At 49.3% G+C, this 18,498-nt stretch overlaps 1 protein-coding gene across 2 annotated transcripts in view; it reads right to left on the bottom strand.

The window, feature by feature from the left end:
- Nucleotides 1-18,498, bottom strand: part of LOC138480740 (phosphatidylinositol 3,4,5-trisphosphate 5-phosphatase 2-like) — a 767,550-nt gene that overhangs the window by 484,082 nt on the left and 264,970 nt on the right. For both annotated transcript variants that reach the window (XM_069612470.1, XM_069612471.1), the window contains exon 5: nucleotides 8,008-8,146. In XM_069612470.1, the coding sequence (XP_069468571.1) occupies nucleotides 8,008-8,146 (139 nt within the window). The remainder of the gene's footprint in view (nucleotides 1-8,007; nucleotides 8,147-18,498) is intronic.

The following is an 18,498-nucleotide window of genomic DNA, read 5'->3' as shown; positions in this document are numbered from 1 at the left end:
TCATTCCCTGCTGTGTCCTTCCTTCACTCTCTGCTGCGTCCCCTTAATTCCCTGCTTTTTCCTTTCTTCACTCTCTGCTGCTTCCTCCTCATTCCCTGCTGTGCCCTTCTTTGTTTTTCTGCTGATTCCCCCTCATTCCCTGCTGTGTCCTTCCTTAACTCTCTGATGCTTCTCCCACTCATTCCCTGCTGTGTCCTTTCTTCACTCTCTGGTGCTTCTCCCTCTAATTCCCTAGGGTCTCCTTCCTTCACTCTCTGGTGCCTCTCCCCATTCTCTGAAGTGTCCTTCCTTCACACACTGCTGCTCCCCCCTTCTTCCCTGCTGTGTCCTTTCTTAGCTCTCTGCTGCATCTCCCCCTTGTTCCCTGATGTGTCCTTCTTCACCTTCTGATACTTCTTCCCCTCATTCCCTGCTGTGTCTTTCCTTCATTCTATTCTGCCTCTCCCACTCATTCCCTTCTGTGTCCTTTCTTCACTCTCTGCTGCATCTCCCACATTACCAGCGGTGTCCTTCCTTCACTCTCTGATGCTTCTCCCTCTCATTCCCTTGTGTGTCCTTTGTTCACTCTCTGCTGCTTCCCCTTTATTCCCTGCTGTGTCCTTCCTTCATTCTCTGCTGCTTCCCCCTCATTCCCTGTGGTGTCTTTCCTTCACTCTCTGGTGCTTCTCCCTCTCATTCCCTGCTGTGTCCTTCATTCACTCTCTGATGCTTCTCCCTCTCATTCCCTGCTGTGCCCTTCCTTCACTCTCTGCTGCTTCCCCTTCATTCCCTGCTGTGTCCTACCTTCACTCTCTGATGCTTCTCCCTGTCATTCCCTGCTGTGTCTTCCTTCACTCTCTGCTGCGTCCCCTTCATTCCCTTATGTGTCCTTCCTTCACTCTCTGCTGCTTCCCCCTCATTCCCTGCTGTGTCCTTTCTTCACTCTCTGATGCCTCTCCCTCTCATTCCCTGATGTGTTCTTCCTTCACTTTCTGATGCTTCTCCCTCTCATTCCCTGCTGTGTCCTTCCTTCACTCTCTGCTGCTTCCCCTTCATTCTCTGCTGTTTCATTCCTTCACTCTCTGCTGCTTCCCCCTCATTCCATGCTGTGTCCTTCCTTCATTCTCTGCTGATTCCCCCTCATTCCCTGCGGTGTCTTTCCTTCACTCTCTGCTGCTTCTCCCTCTCATTCCCTGCTGTGTCCCTCCTTCACTCTCTGATGCTTCTCCCTCTCATTCCCTGCTGTGCCCTTCCTTCACTCTCTGCTGCGTCCCCTTCATTCCCTACTGTGTCCTTCCTTCACTCTCTGATGCCTCTCCCTCTCATTCCCTGCTGTGTCCTTCCTTCACTCTCTGCTGCTTCCCCCTCATTCCCTGCTGTGTCCTTCCTTCACTCTCTGGTGCTTCTCCCCGTTCCCTGAAGTGTCCTTCCTTCACTCTCTACTGCTTTCCCCTCATTCCCTGCTGTGTCATTTCGTCACTGTCTGCTGCTTCTACCCCACATTCCTTGCTCTGTCCTTCCTTCACTCTCTGCTGCCTTCTGTGTCTCTATAGTTTACGGTTTTTTTTTTTTTTTTAGAAATTATCAAACAGTCGATCCCAGGTGGATTCAGCTGCAGACGCCAAAGGAGGCTGCCACCCCACTGTCACCCTGACCTGAACCCCACACAGCTGTACAGTAGGTGGCAGATGTGTGATGTCGCTCTACAGCACTACAGATGCACCTTCTCACTGACATGTTCATGAAAGGGGGGCTGAATAGGGTGGGGTTGTGTCTTGTTGGACTCACACTAGGAAGCTGATCATTTTATTTGGGCAAGCAACGCCAATGGGGTTGGAACTGGAACCTCTGCTAAATTGTATGAACAAAACGAGAAAACAAGCATGGACAAAGTCAATAGGTTTTGATCTTGTATGGAATCATTTTCTTGTGATAACAAAATGTAGTGGTTTTTGTTTTAAATGTGCAGCCTCGCTAGCCATGCCAACATGCAGGAACGTCAGCCACACATTCCAATGCATGCTGTAGCCTCCACATCCACTGGGCAGTCTCACGTGCTCAGCTGCTGCCATCAAATGTCAAGCACAGATTTGAAGGCCCTGGATTCATACATCTGGCAGAGTCACCATCTGGAGGGCACAGTGTTGCCTCACACGCACCCACATGTCCTCCGGCACTCAACTTAAGTGGATGCAGATACCATCGATGTACAGCGCAGAGCACTCGCACTGCTTCCTGCGCATCCTCTTCCCACACGCACTGCTTCTTCCTGCATATCCTCTTCCCACGCGCACTGCTTCTTCCTGCATGTCCTCTTCCCACGTGTTCTGTTCCCACGTGCACTGCTTCTTCCTGCATGTTCTCTTCGCATGCACACTGCTTCTTCCTGCATGTCCTCTTCCCACGTGCACTGCTTCTTCCTGCATGTCCTCTTCCCACTGCACTGCTTCTTCCTGCATATCCTCTTCCCACGATCACTGCTTCTTCCTGCATATCCTCTTCCCACGCGCACTGCTTCTTCCTGCATGTCCTCTTCCCACGTGCACTGCTTCTTCCTGCATATCCTCTTCCCACGCGCACTGCTTCTTCCTGCATATCCTCTTCCCACGCGCACTGCTTCTTCCTGCATATCCTCTTCCCATACGCACTGCTTCTTCCTGCATGTCCTCTTCCCACACTCACTTCTTCCTGTATGTCCTCTTCACACACTCACTGCTTCTTCCTGCATGTCCTCTTCCCACGCGCACTGCTTCTTCCTACATATCCTCTTCCCACGCGCACTGCTTCTTCCTGCATATCCTCTCCCACGCGCGCTGGTTCTTCCTGCATATCCTCTTCCCACACTCAGTGCTTCTTCCTGCTTATCCTCTTCACACGGGAACTGTTTCTTCCTGCATATCCTCTTCCTACATGCACTGCTTCTTCCTGCACATCCTCTTCCCACGGACACTGTTTCTTCCTGCATCTCCTCTTCCCACGTGCACTGCTTCTTCCTGCAAATCTTCTCCCACGCGCACTGCTTCTTCCTGCACATCCTCTTCCCACGCCCAGTGCTTCTTCCTGCGTATCCTCTTCCCATGCACACTGTTTCTTCCTGCATATACTCTTCCCACGTGCACTGCTTCTTCCTGCATATTCTCTTCCCACACGCACTGCTTCTTCTTACATATCCTTTTCCACGTGCACTGCTTCTTCCTCCATATCTTCTTCCCACACGCACTGCTTCTTCCTGCATATCCTCTTCCCACGTGCACTGCTTCTTCCTGCATATCCTCTTCCCACACGCACTGCTTCTTCATGCATGTCCTCTTCCCACATGCACTGCTTCTTCATGCATGTCCTCTTCCCACACGCACTGCTTTTTCCTGCATAACCTCTTCCGATGTGCACCGCTTCTTCCTGCATGTCCTCTTCCCACGAGCACTGCTTCTTCCTGCATGTCCTCTTCCCACGCGCACTGCTTCTTCCTGCATGTCCTCTTCCCACGCGCACTGCTTCTTCCTGCATATCCTCTTCCCACGCGCACTGCTTCTTCCTGCATATCCTCTTCCCATACGCACTGCTTCTTCCTGCATGTCCTCTTCCCACACTCACTTCTTCCTGTATGTCCTCTTCCCACACTCACTGCTTCTTCCTGCATATCCTCTTCCCACGCGCACTGCTTCTTCCTGCATATCCTCTTCCCACGCGCACTGCTTCTTCCTGCATATCCTCTTCCCACGCGCACTGCTTCTTCCTGTATATCCTCTTCCCACGTGCACTGCTACTGTTTCTTCCTGCATATCCTCTCCCGCGCGTGCTGCTTCTTCCTGCATATCCTCTTCCCACACTCACTGCTTCTTCCTGCTTATCCTCTTCACACGGGAACTGTTTCTTCCTGCATATCCTCTTCCTACATGCACTGCTTCTTCCTGCACATCCTCTTCCCACGGACACTGTTTCTTCCTGCATCTCCTCTTCCCACATGCACTGCTTCTTCCTGCAAATCTTCTCCCACGCGCACTGCTTCTTCCTGCACATCCTCTTCCCACGCCCAGTGCTTCTTCCTGCGTATCCTCTTCCCATGCACACTGTTTCTTCCTGCATATACTCTTCCCACGTGCACTGCTTCTTACTGCATATTCTCTTCCCACACGCACTGCTTCTTCTTACATATCCTCTTCCCACGTGCACTGCTTCTTCCTCCATATCTTCTTCCCACATGCACTGCTTCTTCCTGCATATCCTCTTCCCATGTGCACTGCTTCTTCCTGCATATCCTCTTCCCACACGCATTGCTTCTTCATGCATGTCCTCTTCCCACATGCACTGCTTCTTCATGCATGTCCTCTTCCCACACGCACTGCTTTTTCCTGCATATCCTCTTCCGATGTGCACCGCTTCTTCCTGCATGTCCTCTTCCCACGAGCACTGCTTCTTCCTGCATGTCCTCTTCCCACGCGCACTGCTTCTTCCTGCATGTCCTCTTCCCACGCGCACTGCTTCTTCCTGCATGTCCTCTTCCCACGCGCACCGCTTCTTCCTGCATATCCTCTTCCCACGCACAGTGCGTCTTCCTGCATATCCTCTCCCACGTGCACTGCTTCTTCCTGCATATCCTCTTCCCACACGTACTGCTTCTTCCTGCATATCCTCTTCCCACGTGCACTGCTTTTTCCTGCATATCCTCTTCCAATGTGCACCGCTTCTTCCTGCATGTCCTCTTCCCATGCGCACTGCTTCTTCCTGCATGTCCTCTTCCCACGCACACTGCTTCTTCCTGCATGTCCTCTTCCCACGCGCACTGCTTCTTCCTGCATGTCCTCTTCCCACGCGCACTGCTTCTTCCTGCATGTCCTCTTCCCACGCGCACCGCTTCTTCCTGCATGTCCTCTTCCCACGCGCACCGCTTCTTCCTGCATATCCTCTTCCCATGCACAGTGCGTCTTCCTGCATATCCCCTCCCACGTGCACTGCTTCTTCCTGCATGTCCTCGTCCCATGCGCACTGCTTCTTCCTGCATGTCCTCTTCCCACGCGCACTGCTTCTTCCATGATATTCTCTTACTACGCGCAATGCTTCTTCCTGTGTATCCTCTCCCACGCGCACCGCTTCTTCCTGCATGTCCTCTTCCCACATGCACTGCTTCTTCCCGCATACCCTCTTCCCACGCACAGTGCGTCTTCCTGCGTATCCTCTCCCATGCGCACCGCTTCTTCCTGCGTGTCCTCTTCCCATACACACTCTCTCTTCCTGCATGTCCTCTTCCCACGCGCACTGCTTCTTCCTGCATGTCCTCTTCTCATACACACTCTTTCTTCCTGCATGTCCTCTTCCCACGCGCACTGCTTCTTCCTGCATGTCCTCTTCCCACACGCACTGCTTCTTCCTGCATATCCACTTACAGCTGATGGGGTACGGTTGGGAAGAGGAACCCCGATCCCTTGTACATCAACTGGCCCCTCAGCAGTCTTTCAGAAGCTGGGTACAGTTGCCCATTGAAGAATGTCTTCAAAGCTGGCAGTGCTCTCGCCAACAGAGAGGGGGTGAGAGAGACAAAAGAGAGAGCGGTTGCAAGTGCTAGTCTGCTATGCGATACGCCGGGCAAATCTATACATGTCATGTTCCTTATAAGGACATATTTATAATGTACTAGTAAAATATGTTTTAATGGTCCACATATCCTTATGAACACAGACCTGTAATAGTACCTGCATGCTTTTAAGCACACCCCTAAAGAGTACTGGTAAAGGGTTTTTGCTGCAGCTACCAGTATTAGACCCCATGATGGCAGCTGGATACTCTTGGGTACACACTGGTGTTATATAGTATGTTCCAGGATCAAGCTTCATCTGAGCACATATTCCACCTGCAATAAACTAATAGCATCTCTTATATACCTTTCACCAGCACGCGGTTCCTTATGCGCACATACTTGCAGCATATGCTATGTTATGTTTAGTTGAAGGTTCTTGTACCGCGCACTGTTGCCACCTGTGTGGTCTCTTGGTGCTCTGGTGAATCTGTAATGCAAGGAGGCAGATGGGGTTTGTTAGTGGGGCTGAGTGGGGGAAGAGCAAGAGAGCTGTGATGTGCTGTTGGCAGTTTCCGTTCGGGGAAACCTGTCTGCAGTTGGCAGTTTCCGTTCGGGGAAACCGGTCACTGAGCATATCCTACATGGGTACTCATTAAAAGTACACACTGTACCTTTAATGAACCCTTATGAGTATTGTGAGAAACCAGAGGGTGTCTCACCCGCTAGTCCCTGGGAATCTCTCTCTCAGGTGGCCAGGGCACAGCCATCGCCTTTGGATCCAGACCCTTTGGGTGGACCAGTGCGGGAGGATCACCTGGATGAGGGGTCTTTGGGGGATGGGGTGAGATAGCCGATGGTGAGACACAGTATTCCCCCCTTTTTTGTCTATCTACCTCATCCTATTTTTTAGGATTATATGAAGTCCCAACTCCCCACCTCCCTTTTTACACAAACATTGGGCCGAGGAAGAGGGTTACTGAGAGTAACCAGACTAACTCTCTCACATTGTACTGCACATGTCCCGTTAATCGAGTCAGGCAAAGTCAGGCCCTTTACCCTAAGACACACTCTGAGCAAGGCAGACACAAGTGCGAGCAGAACTTCCGGGACAAAGGCACATCTACTGGAGTACTGGAGCAGAGCAATGGACCAAGGGACAAGAGTAGCCGGACGAAAACCCCAAGGCTTCCCTACTGGAGGACATTGCCTCCGACAGACAGTGAAAAACAAGTGGTGAAGGCCAAATCCCACAAGTGAAGATTGAATTGTGTTACAAGGACACCAGTGACCCTCATGGGTGACCGGTAGAGTTGGGAGGCTAGGCCAAGCCTGTGGTACTAACATTGACTCGATAATTGGAAAACACAAAACAAGAAAGAAACGCACACAGGCAGTGAGTTGGCAAGCGACCTGAGAGACCGGTGTGCGTTAAAGTGAATGAAGTAGCAAACTCATATCAGAAGTGAAGGCTGGACATGTGTGGTTGAGACACAAAGAAAGGCAGACCTGTGAATGAACTTTAAAGTAAAATGCAGCTGCGAGATCAGCGAAAATAAGTCAGGGCGTGGTCCGGTGAAAAGAAGTAGCCCATTCGAAAGTCTCTGTGAAAGGTACATTGTTCAAAGCTAAAAGGAGAAACAGCAAGAGTGAAAGTGAAATAGTGAACGTCGAGTGGAAGTAGTCCTGCGGTGGTCTGCAAAGAAGGCCCCCACATACAACAGACTTTGACATCCAAAAGTGGTCCGAGTCCGACTGAGGGAGACCCGAAGTATAATAAGCTTGGGGAAGTGAGCCCCCTTGCAACTTTTGTGTTGAAATTTATCATGAGAGGTCTGAGCCCAGCGAGAGGGGTATCTACGAGAACTGTGTGGTGAAAGGTCTGAGCCCAGCAGAGGGAGACCTTTGTGAACGTTTTGGTTGAAACATTATTTTGGAAGTCAGAGAAAGAGACTTTAACATGGTAGGCCAGGCGGGCCTCGATCCACAGTTTTGAACTGTGTATTGTGTTGGAAACTGAGCCAGAGTGTGTCCTCCTGCCTACAAGAATCGCCTTCCTTTTTTAGGCCTAACGTGGGGAGGAGAGCTGGTTCAGTCGCATTATCAATGAGCACTGAAATTTCCTTTTGTATACATTTCTCCTTTTCACACTTTTTTTTATAAGAGATAGGGCAGGCATTAGGTTTTGTAAGAATAAGCCATTTTGATATGACTGACGCCACTTGGACTGTTTTGTGTCAGTGTCATTACTTGCGATACCATGCCTTCCCTACAGTATGTACCTGTATCATACTGGCCACATTTCCCTAAACCTGTATCTGGATCATTATGAACAGATCCCTGTGATGTGCCGGGTTTCGGTACCTGCATCTTTACCTTAATGCCTCCATGAAACGTGTTACTGTGCACAGAGAAGTATGCTACACTTCCAGTGCTGTATATACCTTATCAATGGTGGACTGTGGCCTCTGCCACTTCAAGACTGGGCACACGTCCCACCCAGAGCCAACACTCACCTGAGTCAGACTCGGCTGGCTCACTTTCTCTCCCCACAGGGTACAGAAGAGGTATTACAAGCCCCTTGCTGGGCTGCTGGTAAACGGTGACCAGGTCATGGATTGTCCGGAAGAAGTTCACCTGTAGTCCTTGCATGGTCTAAGGGGGGAAGCACAGAGAAGAGCATGAAAGGCAATGACAAAACCCATAAGGATGGTCTTTATAAAAAATGAAAAGGTTTCTGTTGACACATACAGTACTCTTCATTTACATTTGTGATCTCAATTGACACAGTATATGGCCTTTGCTTTGATGTGATATCCTGCACCTCGGCGAGCAACCAGTTGCATGTTTACTTATAGTTTCCTATTGTGGCCATGCCTAAAGGAAGCTCAACTGCACAGCTCCACTCCCTGTCCACCGTTTGGCACCAGATGCAAACTGCACTGCCCACATGCAATGGTTTAGTGCCACCCAACAGTGTAGTGACCCGGGAGCCATCCCGAGCTAGCGTAGAGAGGTTCTGAGAATACACTTTCTCCTCGTCCGTACATAATTCATACTCAAAGCATAGATAAGTATTCTTCCACAGGTATAATGATTGGGTGACCACGGGATGTAAGATCCTACCAGGGACAATAATTGACCACTCCTCATAGCAATTAGCCAAAGATCTCCTACCAGAAACCCCCTCACATGACCATGGAAACTGAAAGCCAAGCACTGGCAGACCTAGCATTGAGAAAAACTCTAGCCATTGGGATATAACACTATTTTACTACTAATATTGGGCCAGTGGAGGATTTCCGAGTAGTTTGGGAAAATATCAATCCATATGTACAGGGTATATGAATGGCTACAGAGGCAGGGGTGTTGAGATCTATATGAGGCAGCATATTGAAGTAGAACTGGGTGACGCCACAACCCTATCATTGATTCACAGCACACAGATGCAATTCCGGGAAGAAGCCAAATGTGAGGTCAAATACTTGCCGCGGCAGAGCGATAAACCTGGCGAAAATCCCGACAAACTGACCTCATTGGCGTTTTGAGAAAATGGGACAATCCGACCCAGGCATTCCTGGATTACTACTCAGTCCTGTATGACTAAAAATTATAGGCCACCGACAAAGAGATACCAAGATACCTAGATTGATCCAAACTGATGTGATTAGAATCAGTGCATCGCGAGACACTAGGCTCTCCTCTATAACTGCCAGAGATTAAGTGGCTGATCAACAAACTAGCATCGGACAAGGTCCTGGACCCTGATGGCCTCACGATTGAATTCTACAAGAAATTCATAGATGACCTGTCCTTGCAACTGCATACACTGTACCGCGCTGCCCTACAACAGGGGAAACTCCAACAGTCGACCCGAGAAGCACATATAACAGTATTTTTGAAACCAGTCAAAATGAAGAGCAAATGTAAAATCCTACCCCATTCTGCTAGTGAACCTAGACAACAACATTCTAGCCAAGATATTGGCAAACAGTAGTCTTCCACTAATGTGTCCTTCCACTAATGCCACTAATGGCTCTTCCCGATCAATCAGGATTCATCCCGGGCTAATCGACACAACTAAATATACGCCAGCTATTCAATGCAATGTAACTGCTTGATCCATGGATTCAAACAGTAGCAATTCGCTTGGATGCAGAGAAGGCATTTGACTTGATTGTATAGCCCTATCTGCGACACGTCCTCAGGAGGATGGGCTTGGGAAACTGATATGGCTCATGGGTGTCATTACTATACCGAGCGTCTAAAGAGGATGCCCTTACAAATGGCATGGTGTTGGCCAGTTCCCCCTGGCTTGGGGCACGAGCTAGGGGTGCCTACATTCGTGGATCTTCTTTGCACTACTGATGCAACCCCTGGGCTGCGCCCTCCGAGCGAATCATCTAAACAGGGAGCTTAGAAAATCAGAACCTTCCTATATGCGGAGGACTTCCTGCTTTATGCATGAAACCCTGAAACGAAACTTGACCCTCTTGTCACTTAGGTAAACAATATCGGTCTGATATCGGGCTTAAAGATAAATTGGTCTAGATCAGAGATATTTCCATTAACCATTGCTTCACAGAAGGTGGGAGAAACGTTAGGGTTCCGAAGGTGCCGATCGTCGTCCAATACCGGGGCATAAATATAGCACACCAAACTAATCTTCAGCCACAACTATGCCCTCTTTCTACAATCAACCAGAGAGAAGGCTGAGTAATGGTTACACTCCCAATCTCGCACATGTCAATTGCTCTAATCAAAATGGTCCTGCTACCCACATTTCTGTACGTCTTCCATAACATCCCCATGGGACTTCCCATGATCTACTTCAATGAAATCCCATCATTGATGCAAACCCTAATATGACAGAAAGCAGAGCACCATTAAGTGATTCCTTACATGACCCTTCACCTCAAACGTTTGACTGGAATGAGGGGGGCGGCTTTGAACCCTTTGGGAAACTTTATGCATGGACAATTATTGCTAATTGTATTGGCCAAGCGTGGAGGGCGAGTGGTTTTTTATCTTAAACCCTAATATGAGTTGGTAAAAAGGCCACAGTTCGATGGGAGCGGCACTTAAGGGAAGCAGGCAGCACAGGGTAAACCACACCATGTTATTCTGTCGTCTTAAAGGTGAGATGTCAACCAGATTCCAAACATTCCCAGCAACACCACAGCCCAGAGAAACACTAGTACATCTCACCCAAGCCTCTAGTGACCGCAAAAGTGTCTCCTCGATCTATAAAATAGTGCCACAATGGCAAAAGACCTCTACATTAGTAGCCAAGAACTCTAGGAAGCCGAACCTGAGATAATCATGTAAGATAAATCATGGCAAGGAACATGAAAACAGATGAGAAACCTATCCCTGAATAGCCAACACAGGTAACTGCCTTTCAATTACCTACATCAAACATACTAAAGCCGCAACAAATCGTGAAGCTCGACCTAACATCCTCGGGGCCATGTCCACAATGCAGGGCAGATGATACGGCATTCACCTATCTGGCATGGTTCTACACACAAGTAGTAGCTTTCTAGGACGATATGATGCAGGAAATATCCGCGATAGTGAGGGAGCAAATACCCACAAGCTTTTTGGGATACTCTTGTACACTGGCGAGGCCCATGCATCACTTTGGTTATCTGGCATGTCTTATAGCACATGGAAACCTTTCCAAATCATGGATGTGACCTACCGCATCCGTGAAAGGGTCATGGGGTTGTTGGGCACGTCGAACCAGATGTTGAAATCCCCCAGTAGGGTGGGTGATGGGTGGGTAAGTAATGTGGCTGCTGGCGAGTTGCATAGGGTGTCGGCAAAGTGTCTGTCATACCCGGAGGGTCTCTAGATTAGTAAGAAGCTATGGGAGAAGGAGGGCGGGCGAGAGAGCCTGATTAGTAGTGATTTGCAGATAGCAGCGCAAGGCGGCATTCCGGAGGAGATGCAAATGTGTGATTTATGGAGGAAAGCCGCTCCACCGCCTCTAGAGGTCTCCGAACTACACACACAATTTCACAAACTGTTCGTTTTAAAAGAAGGATGTTTTGACTCAAGTTTTAGTATAGTGCCACTGTTTCGGCTAAATAGTTTTTCTTCCTTTCCCATTTTATTTGATCATTTTTGTTCCTTTTTCTTTTCATCTCACAAAGCCAGTGAAATTACTTATCGAGGAGTCAGTTTCTAAAGTACAATATGGAGTTCAGACGAGATCTGATAATACAATGTTTTTTTCTATGTATGTGTGCGTGATGCATTTCACATTAAAAATATGTTGTACTTTCATGTTTGGGTTAGCACAATATTTAGTATGTCATTGTATATGGTTGGAACATATAAAAGGGGGGATATTTGGAGGAGGTGTGCCAGGGGCGGGTGTACATATCAGAATGGGGACAATAACACATACTGGGAACTGCCACTGATGATAAAAAATTAATGTGAATGTATTATCAGATGTATAGTCATATGTGCCATATGCAAACATATTAAAGCATTTTAAAAGACAAACTAAGAAAAGGTGTGATGAATATGAGGTTTGGGTTTTGACATGATAGAGGATGTGCACCACCCAGAGATGAGTAACAGTTGGTACACAGACATGACTCGGTCGGGCAAGAGAGGGTTAATGGGAGTTGTTATATTTGCTCCTTAATAACAAACAGGTCAGGAGCATCCAAGATACTAATACCGCAAGAGGTTACACTTTTGGATGCTCAATGTCTGCTCTATCCAGCACTATGGAGATTACGAAGCACGTTCCAAGTGCACAGCATACGCCTTGTGATGATGGATCCAGATGAACAACAGCGTGCCCGCAACGCCAAAAGCCCACAGTAGAAAGACCAAACATGCAGTTAGGAGGAGTGAAGTTCATGGCCAATGGGTGGGAAGAGACTGTGAAGAGCTGCATAGCAGGAGGATTCATAGGATATAGAAAAGAAGTGATCCAGAGGGTGAACGAAGCATGTCAAGAGTATTGGGGGAAGCATGTGGCGAAGCTGACACGGAGTGAAGCAAAGGAGAAGCCAGAGATGGTACAGAGACAAGGACATCTTCAACGGTGCTTCTATAATGCAGAAGATGTCTCTGTGGGTACCAGTGACAAGTGCAATGTGACAACAAACATTCTAGACCTGAAGAAAGGAACTGCAGCAGTGATGGATACGTATTGGGTCTGAGGCCAGCAGGCATTCTTGCACCTCCCACCATCATGGAGGGGCAGATGCTTGCTGACCACGCTGCACTTGGCTCTCCTCGTGGTCCCTGAAGCACACCTAATTATGAGACCAGGGAGCTTGGTTACCCAAACACACCATCACCAAGGCCCATCGCCTCTGCATTGCCACTACGGCCCCCTGTCTTCTGGACCTTGCCAGAGAAGAAGCAAAACCTACTTCTAAAAAGAGGGCTAACTATCTATCACAAAACGCAGCTCAATTGCTCCAAGAAATAGCTACTCAATACAGACTGCACAATAAACAAGAGACATTTTTCGCTTCTCTGTTAGTGCCAGGGCTACAAACGGCAGCAAATGCAAAATGGCTGCAGATAGATAGGAACTGATACAATTGTGGAAGGATACTGAACAAGGCTTCAATGCGATCAAGGTCGAACTGACAGCCATCTGGTTAATGACGTTGCAGAACCGGTATGTGCTCGATATGCTTATAGCCATGGAAGTGGACATTTGTAAAAGAAATAGGAGAATCGTGCTGCACTTACATAACCCCAAACGATGCTGCGAAATGGGTCTCTCATGCAGATAATACAGGCTGTGCACACCCTTGGAGAACATATGCAGACAGAAGCAGGGATTCATAAAAGTGACTGGTTCGATGATCTCTTCTCATGGGCACTGGCGTGGATCGGAGCAGTTGTGAAGATACTACTGCCAGTGGTGGTGTTCATGCTGGTGATCTTTTGAATGTGGCAGTTGGGACTTCGATGCTGTGCTAAAGCGATCCCTAATAGTACGATGAAGAAGGTTTCAATTGGGGTAAACAGTGCACCTTACGATACAAAAGATGGGCAGGTACACACAGATGACCCAAATATGCCCTGCATTGTAAGAATAGAGCAGAGAATTGATCCCCTTGGAACATTAACTACGGCCTCACCAGACCCTGAAAAACTATGAGGAGCATTGGGTTGACTTGGAAGGCGATGGGGGCTAGATACATCTCACTTGCACCCCAGAGCATTACACCCATGCGGGAGAAAGTTGACATTCAGTGTGCAGAGTGTGGGTGCCCAAGAAACGAACATGGGGGTATGTGGAGGCTGAGAGGTTGGATAGAATTAATGAAAGGGGGAATGTTGGGGAGAAGGGACGGAAGTCCCAGGCCCCTCAGTGATTTAGGACGAGGCAATTGTAAAGGGGGATGCCGTAGGGGAGCTTGGAGAATGGAGGGGGGAAAGGGGTCTCCCATAGAAGCTGGATTGTAGTGGAAATGTAGTGGATTTCGGTATTAGTATCATGTGTGTAATGAAACCCAATGTTATAAGTTAGACGCCATCTTGAAATTGAGGCATAGTGCCATAGCTATGCCAACACGCTTACATCCAGTCTTGAGGGTTAGAAATGTATACGTACGTTCTTTGCTTGCAGCCTTGGCAGCTCTATAGAAGGTTTATTTCTTGAACACACACATAGTTCTTCATTGTGTCTTATCATCAGGGATGTAACCCAGAAGGGATGTACCCTGCAGGGTCAAGACAGAGCCGGAATGGATCTTTAAAGAGCTATCCCGCAAGAAGGGGGGGGCGAGGGCTTTATGCCTTTGCCAATCCAGATCTCTAAGTTATAGCGGCCCAAGACCCCTGAGCCCCGGACACAAACATTTAAGTACACTGACCAGCCCAAGACCCCTGGCCATAACACTGTAAAGTGACCAATCGATCAGGAAGATCAGAGAGAAGGGGTGGAGTGCCCACACCATTAGTTCATGTGATTTGTGATGCGGGGTCCTAGGGGAGAAGGTAACAAATGTATGCCACAAGTGAGAAAAGTGTGGAAGCGCCGGTGTGTCTGGGAAAGGAGGGGGGGTTCACGTAGTTCTGGGAAGTTATCACAACCTCGAAAGTAGCCACCTCGCTCATGTACTTGGTACCAGGTGCACTGTAGAGCTATGAAATAATGAATTGTGTAACCAAATTGCCAATTAGAGTCTTTGTACTGGTTGATGGAAGAGGAAGATCCCCACGTGGCAAAAGAGGGACAGAAGATGCTGGGACCAATCGCCTGCCATCCCATATGGAGCAGGCTATATGTGTATAGGGTCTCACCAACCAGCTACCTGGATTTGTAACCTATGTGATGTATGTCACTTGTGACGCTGTGTACCTTTAAAACCCATTGCTCATGTTGTTTTTGTCAGAGCGCTCCATGGCAGCAGAGTTCTTTGCTGCCACATACTTGAAAAACCTTTGTTCTCCTTGCAAGCGGTGTGCTGGGCCTTTTTCCCTGGTGGGTTGGAGTTATACTGGTGTGAGCATCGAGGGGTTACTCTACAGTTTCTTTCGTCCAACAATTGGCAAGCCTATATATATTATAAAAGGCTCATAAAATGCATCCAAATCCACTGTCTGTCTGTACCCAACAACAAACCCTCAGCAGTACACACGTGTCCTGAGTGACAATGCACAATCGACATCTTCTACTAAGCAACCATTGCAGGAGACGCAAAAGCCCAGGGGCAACTATGACCAACGTGTTCCAAGGCTGCCTGGACATGGACGTTTGACTAAAGTATATTGAAAATAGATTCTCTGCGACCTTAAACCAGGAAATTAAAGGGACCCCTCCATCAACCCTATGCAACAACCACTCGCTGTCCTCAAAACAGCAAATGTTGTGCCTAACAAGGGACTTTATGACAGCTAAATGATGCACCTTAAGATTTAGAAAATCAAATCCATCCGAAATGTGAAGGACTGGCTGTCTGAACTTAGCTTACCTGCCAGAACACCTCTAGCGCTCAAATGCTCATTCTTGGTATGTAGAGTCTCACTGCTAACGCTTAAACTTCAATACTGCTATAGCGCTCCAATGCTCATTCTTGGTATGTAGAGGCCACACCGCGCTGACTCTTACCCTCCAGAGCACCTCTTGCGCTCCAATGCTCATTCTTGGTATGTAGAGTCTCACTGCTAACGCTTAAACTTCAGTGCTGCTATAGCGCTCCAATGCTCATTCTTGGTATGTAGAGGCCACACCGCGCTGACTCTTACCCTCCAGAGCACCTCTAGCGCGCCAATGCTCATTCTTGGTATGTAGAGGCCACACCGCGCTGAGGCTTACCCACACCGCTCTTACCCTCCAGAGCACCTCTAGCGCTCCAATGCTCATTCTTGGTATGTAGAGTCTCACTGCTAACGCTTAAACTTCAGTGCTGCTATAGTGCTCCAATGCTCATTCTTGGTGTGTACAGGCCACACCGCACTGAGGCTTACCCACACCGCTCTTACCCTCCAGAGCACCTCTAGCGCTCCAATGCTCATTCTTGGTATGTAGAGGCCACACCGTGCTGACTCTTACCCTCCAGAGCACCTCTAGCGCGCCAATGCTCATTCTTGGTATGTAGAGGCCACACCGTGCTGAGGCTTACCCACACCGCTATTACCCTCCAGAGCACCTCTAGCGCTCCAATGCTCATTCTTGGTATGTAGAGGCCACACTGCGCTGACTCTTACCCTCCAGAGCACCTCTAGCGCGCCAATGCTCATTCTTGGTATGTAGAGGCCACACCGCGCTGACTCTTACCCTCCAGAGCACCTCTAGCGCTCCAATGCTCAATCTTGGTATGTAGAGTCTCACTGCTAACGCTTAAACTTCAGTGCTGCTATAGTGCTCCAATGCTCATTCTTGGCAGGTACAGGCCACACCGCACTGAGGCTTACCCACACCGCTCTTACCCTCCAGAGCACCTCTAGCGCTCCAATGCTCATTCTTGGTATGTAGGGGCCACACCACACTGGCTCTTACCCTCCAGAGCACTTCTAGTGCTCCAATGCTCATTCCTGGTATGTACAGGCCACACCGCACTGAGGCTTACCCACACCGCTCTTACCCTCCAGAGTACCTCTAGCACTACAATACTACTTCTTGGTATGTACAGGCCACACTGCACTGAGGCTTACCCACACCGCTCTTACCCTCCAGAGCACCTCTAGCGCTCCAATGCTCATTCTTGGTATGTAGGGACCACACCGCACTGAGGCTTACCCACACCGCTCTTACCCTCCAGAGCACCTCTAGCGCTCCAATGCTCATTCTTGGTATGTAGGGCCCACATCGCACTGGCTCTTACCCTCCAGAGCACCTCTAGCGCTCCAATGCTCATTCCTGGTATGTACAGGCCACACCGCACTGAGGCTTACCCAAACCGATCTTACCCTCCAGAGTACCTCTAGTGCTCCAATGCTCATTCCTGGTATGTACAGGCCACACCACACTGGCTCTTACCCTCCAGTGCACCTCTAGCACTCCCATGCTACTTCTTGACCTGTGGAGGGCACACTGTAATGACTCTTACCATCCAGAGCACCTCTAGCACTCCAATACTACTTCTTGGTATGTACAGGCCACAACAAACTGAGGCTTACCCACACCGCTCTTACCCTCCAGAGGACCTCTAGCACTCCAATGCTACTTCTTGGTATGTAGAGGCCACGCCACACTGGCTCTTACCCTCCAGAGCACCTCTAGCACTCCCATGCTACTTCTTGGCCTGTGGAGGCCACACTGTGCTGACTCTTATCATCCAGAGCACCTCTAGCACTCCATTGCTCATTCTTGGTATGTAGGGGCCACACCGCACTGGCTCTTACCCTCCAGAGCCCCTCTAGCGCTCTAATGCTCATTCCTGGTATGTACAGGCCACACCGCACTGAGGCTTACCCACACCGCTCTTACCCTCCAGAGCACCTCTAGCGCTCCAATGCTCATTCCTGGTATGTAGAGGCCACACTGCGCTGACTCTTACCCTCCAGAGCACCTCTAGCGCGCCAATGCTCATTCTTGGTATGTAGAGGCCACACCGCGCTGACTCTTACCCTCCAGAGCACCTCTAGCGCTCCAATGCTCATTCTTGGTATGTAGAGTCTCACTGCTAACGCTTAAACTTCAGTGCTGCTATAGTGCTCCAATGCTCATTCTTGGCATGTACAGGCCACACCGCACTGAGGCTTACCCACACCGCTCTTACCCTCCAGAGCACCTCTAGCGCTCCAATGCTCATTCTTGGTATGTAGGGGCCACACCGCACTGAGGCTTACCCACACCGCTCTTACCCTCCAGAGCACCTCTAGCGCTCCAATGCTCATTCTTGGTATGTAGGGCCCACATCGCACTGGCTCTTACCCTCCAGAGCACCTCTAGCGCTCCAATGCTCATTCCTGGTATGTACAGGCCACACCGCACTGAGGCTTACCCAAACCGCTCTTACCCTCCAGAGTACCTCTAGTGCTCCAATGCTCATTCCTGGTATGTACAGGCCACACCACACTGGCTCTTACCCTCCAGAGCACCTCTAGCACTCCCATGCTACTTCTTGGCCTGTGGAGGGCACACTGTGCTGACTCTTACCATCCAGAGCACCTCTAGCACTCCAATACTACTTCTTGGTATGTACAGGCCACAACAAACTGAGGCTTACCCACACCGCTCTTACCCTCCAGAGGACCTCTAGCACTCCAATGCTACTTCTTGGTATGTAGCGGCCACGCCACACTGGCTCTTACCCTCCAGAGCACCTCTAGCACTCCCATGCTACTTCTTGGCCTGTGGAGGCCACACTGTGCTGACTCTTATCATCCAGAGCACCTCTAGCACTCCATTGCTCATTCTTGGTATGTAGGGGCCACACCGCACTGGCTCTTACCCTCCAGAGCCCCTCTAGCACTCTAATGCTCATTCCTGGTATGTACAGGCCACACCGCACTGAAGTTTACCCACACCGCTCTTACCCTCCAGAGTACCTCTAGCACTACAATACTAC

Source organism: Ambystoma mexicanum, chromosome 5p (genome assembly GCF_040938575.1).
Source record: "Ambystoma mexicanum isolate Mex_15411 chromosome 5p, UKY_AmexF1_1, whole genome shotgun sequence".
In the NCBI taxonomy this organism is placed as follows: domain Eukaryota; kingdom Metazoa; phylum Chordata; class Amphibia; order Caudata; family Ambystomatidae; genus Ambystoma; species Ambystoma mexicanum.
This window is presented reverse-complemented; position numbering and strand designations above follow the sequence as displayed.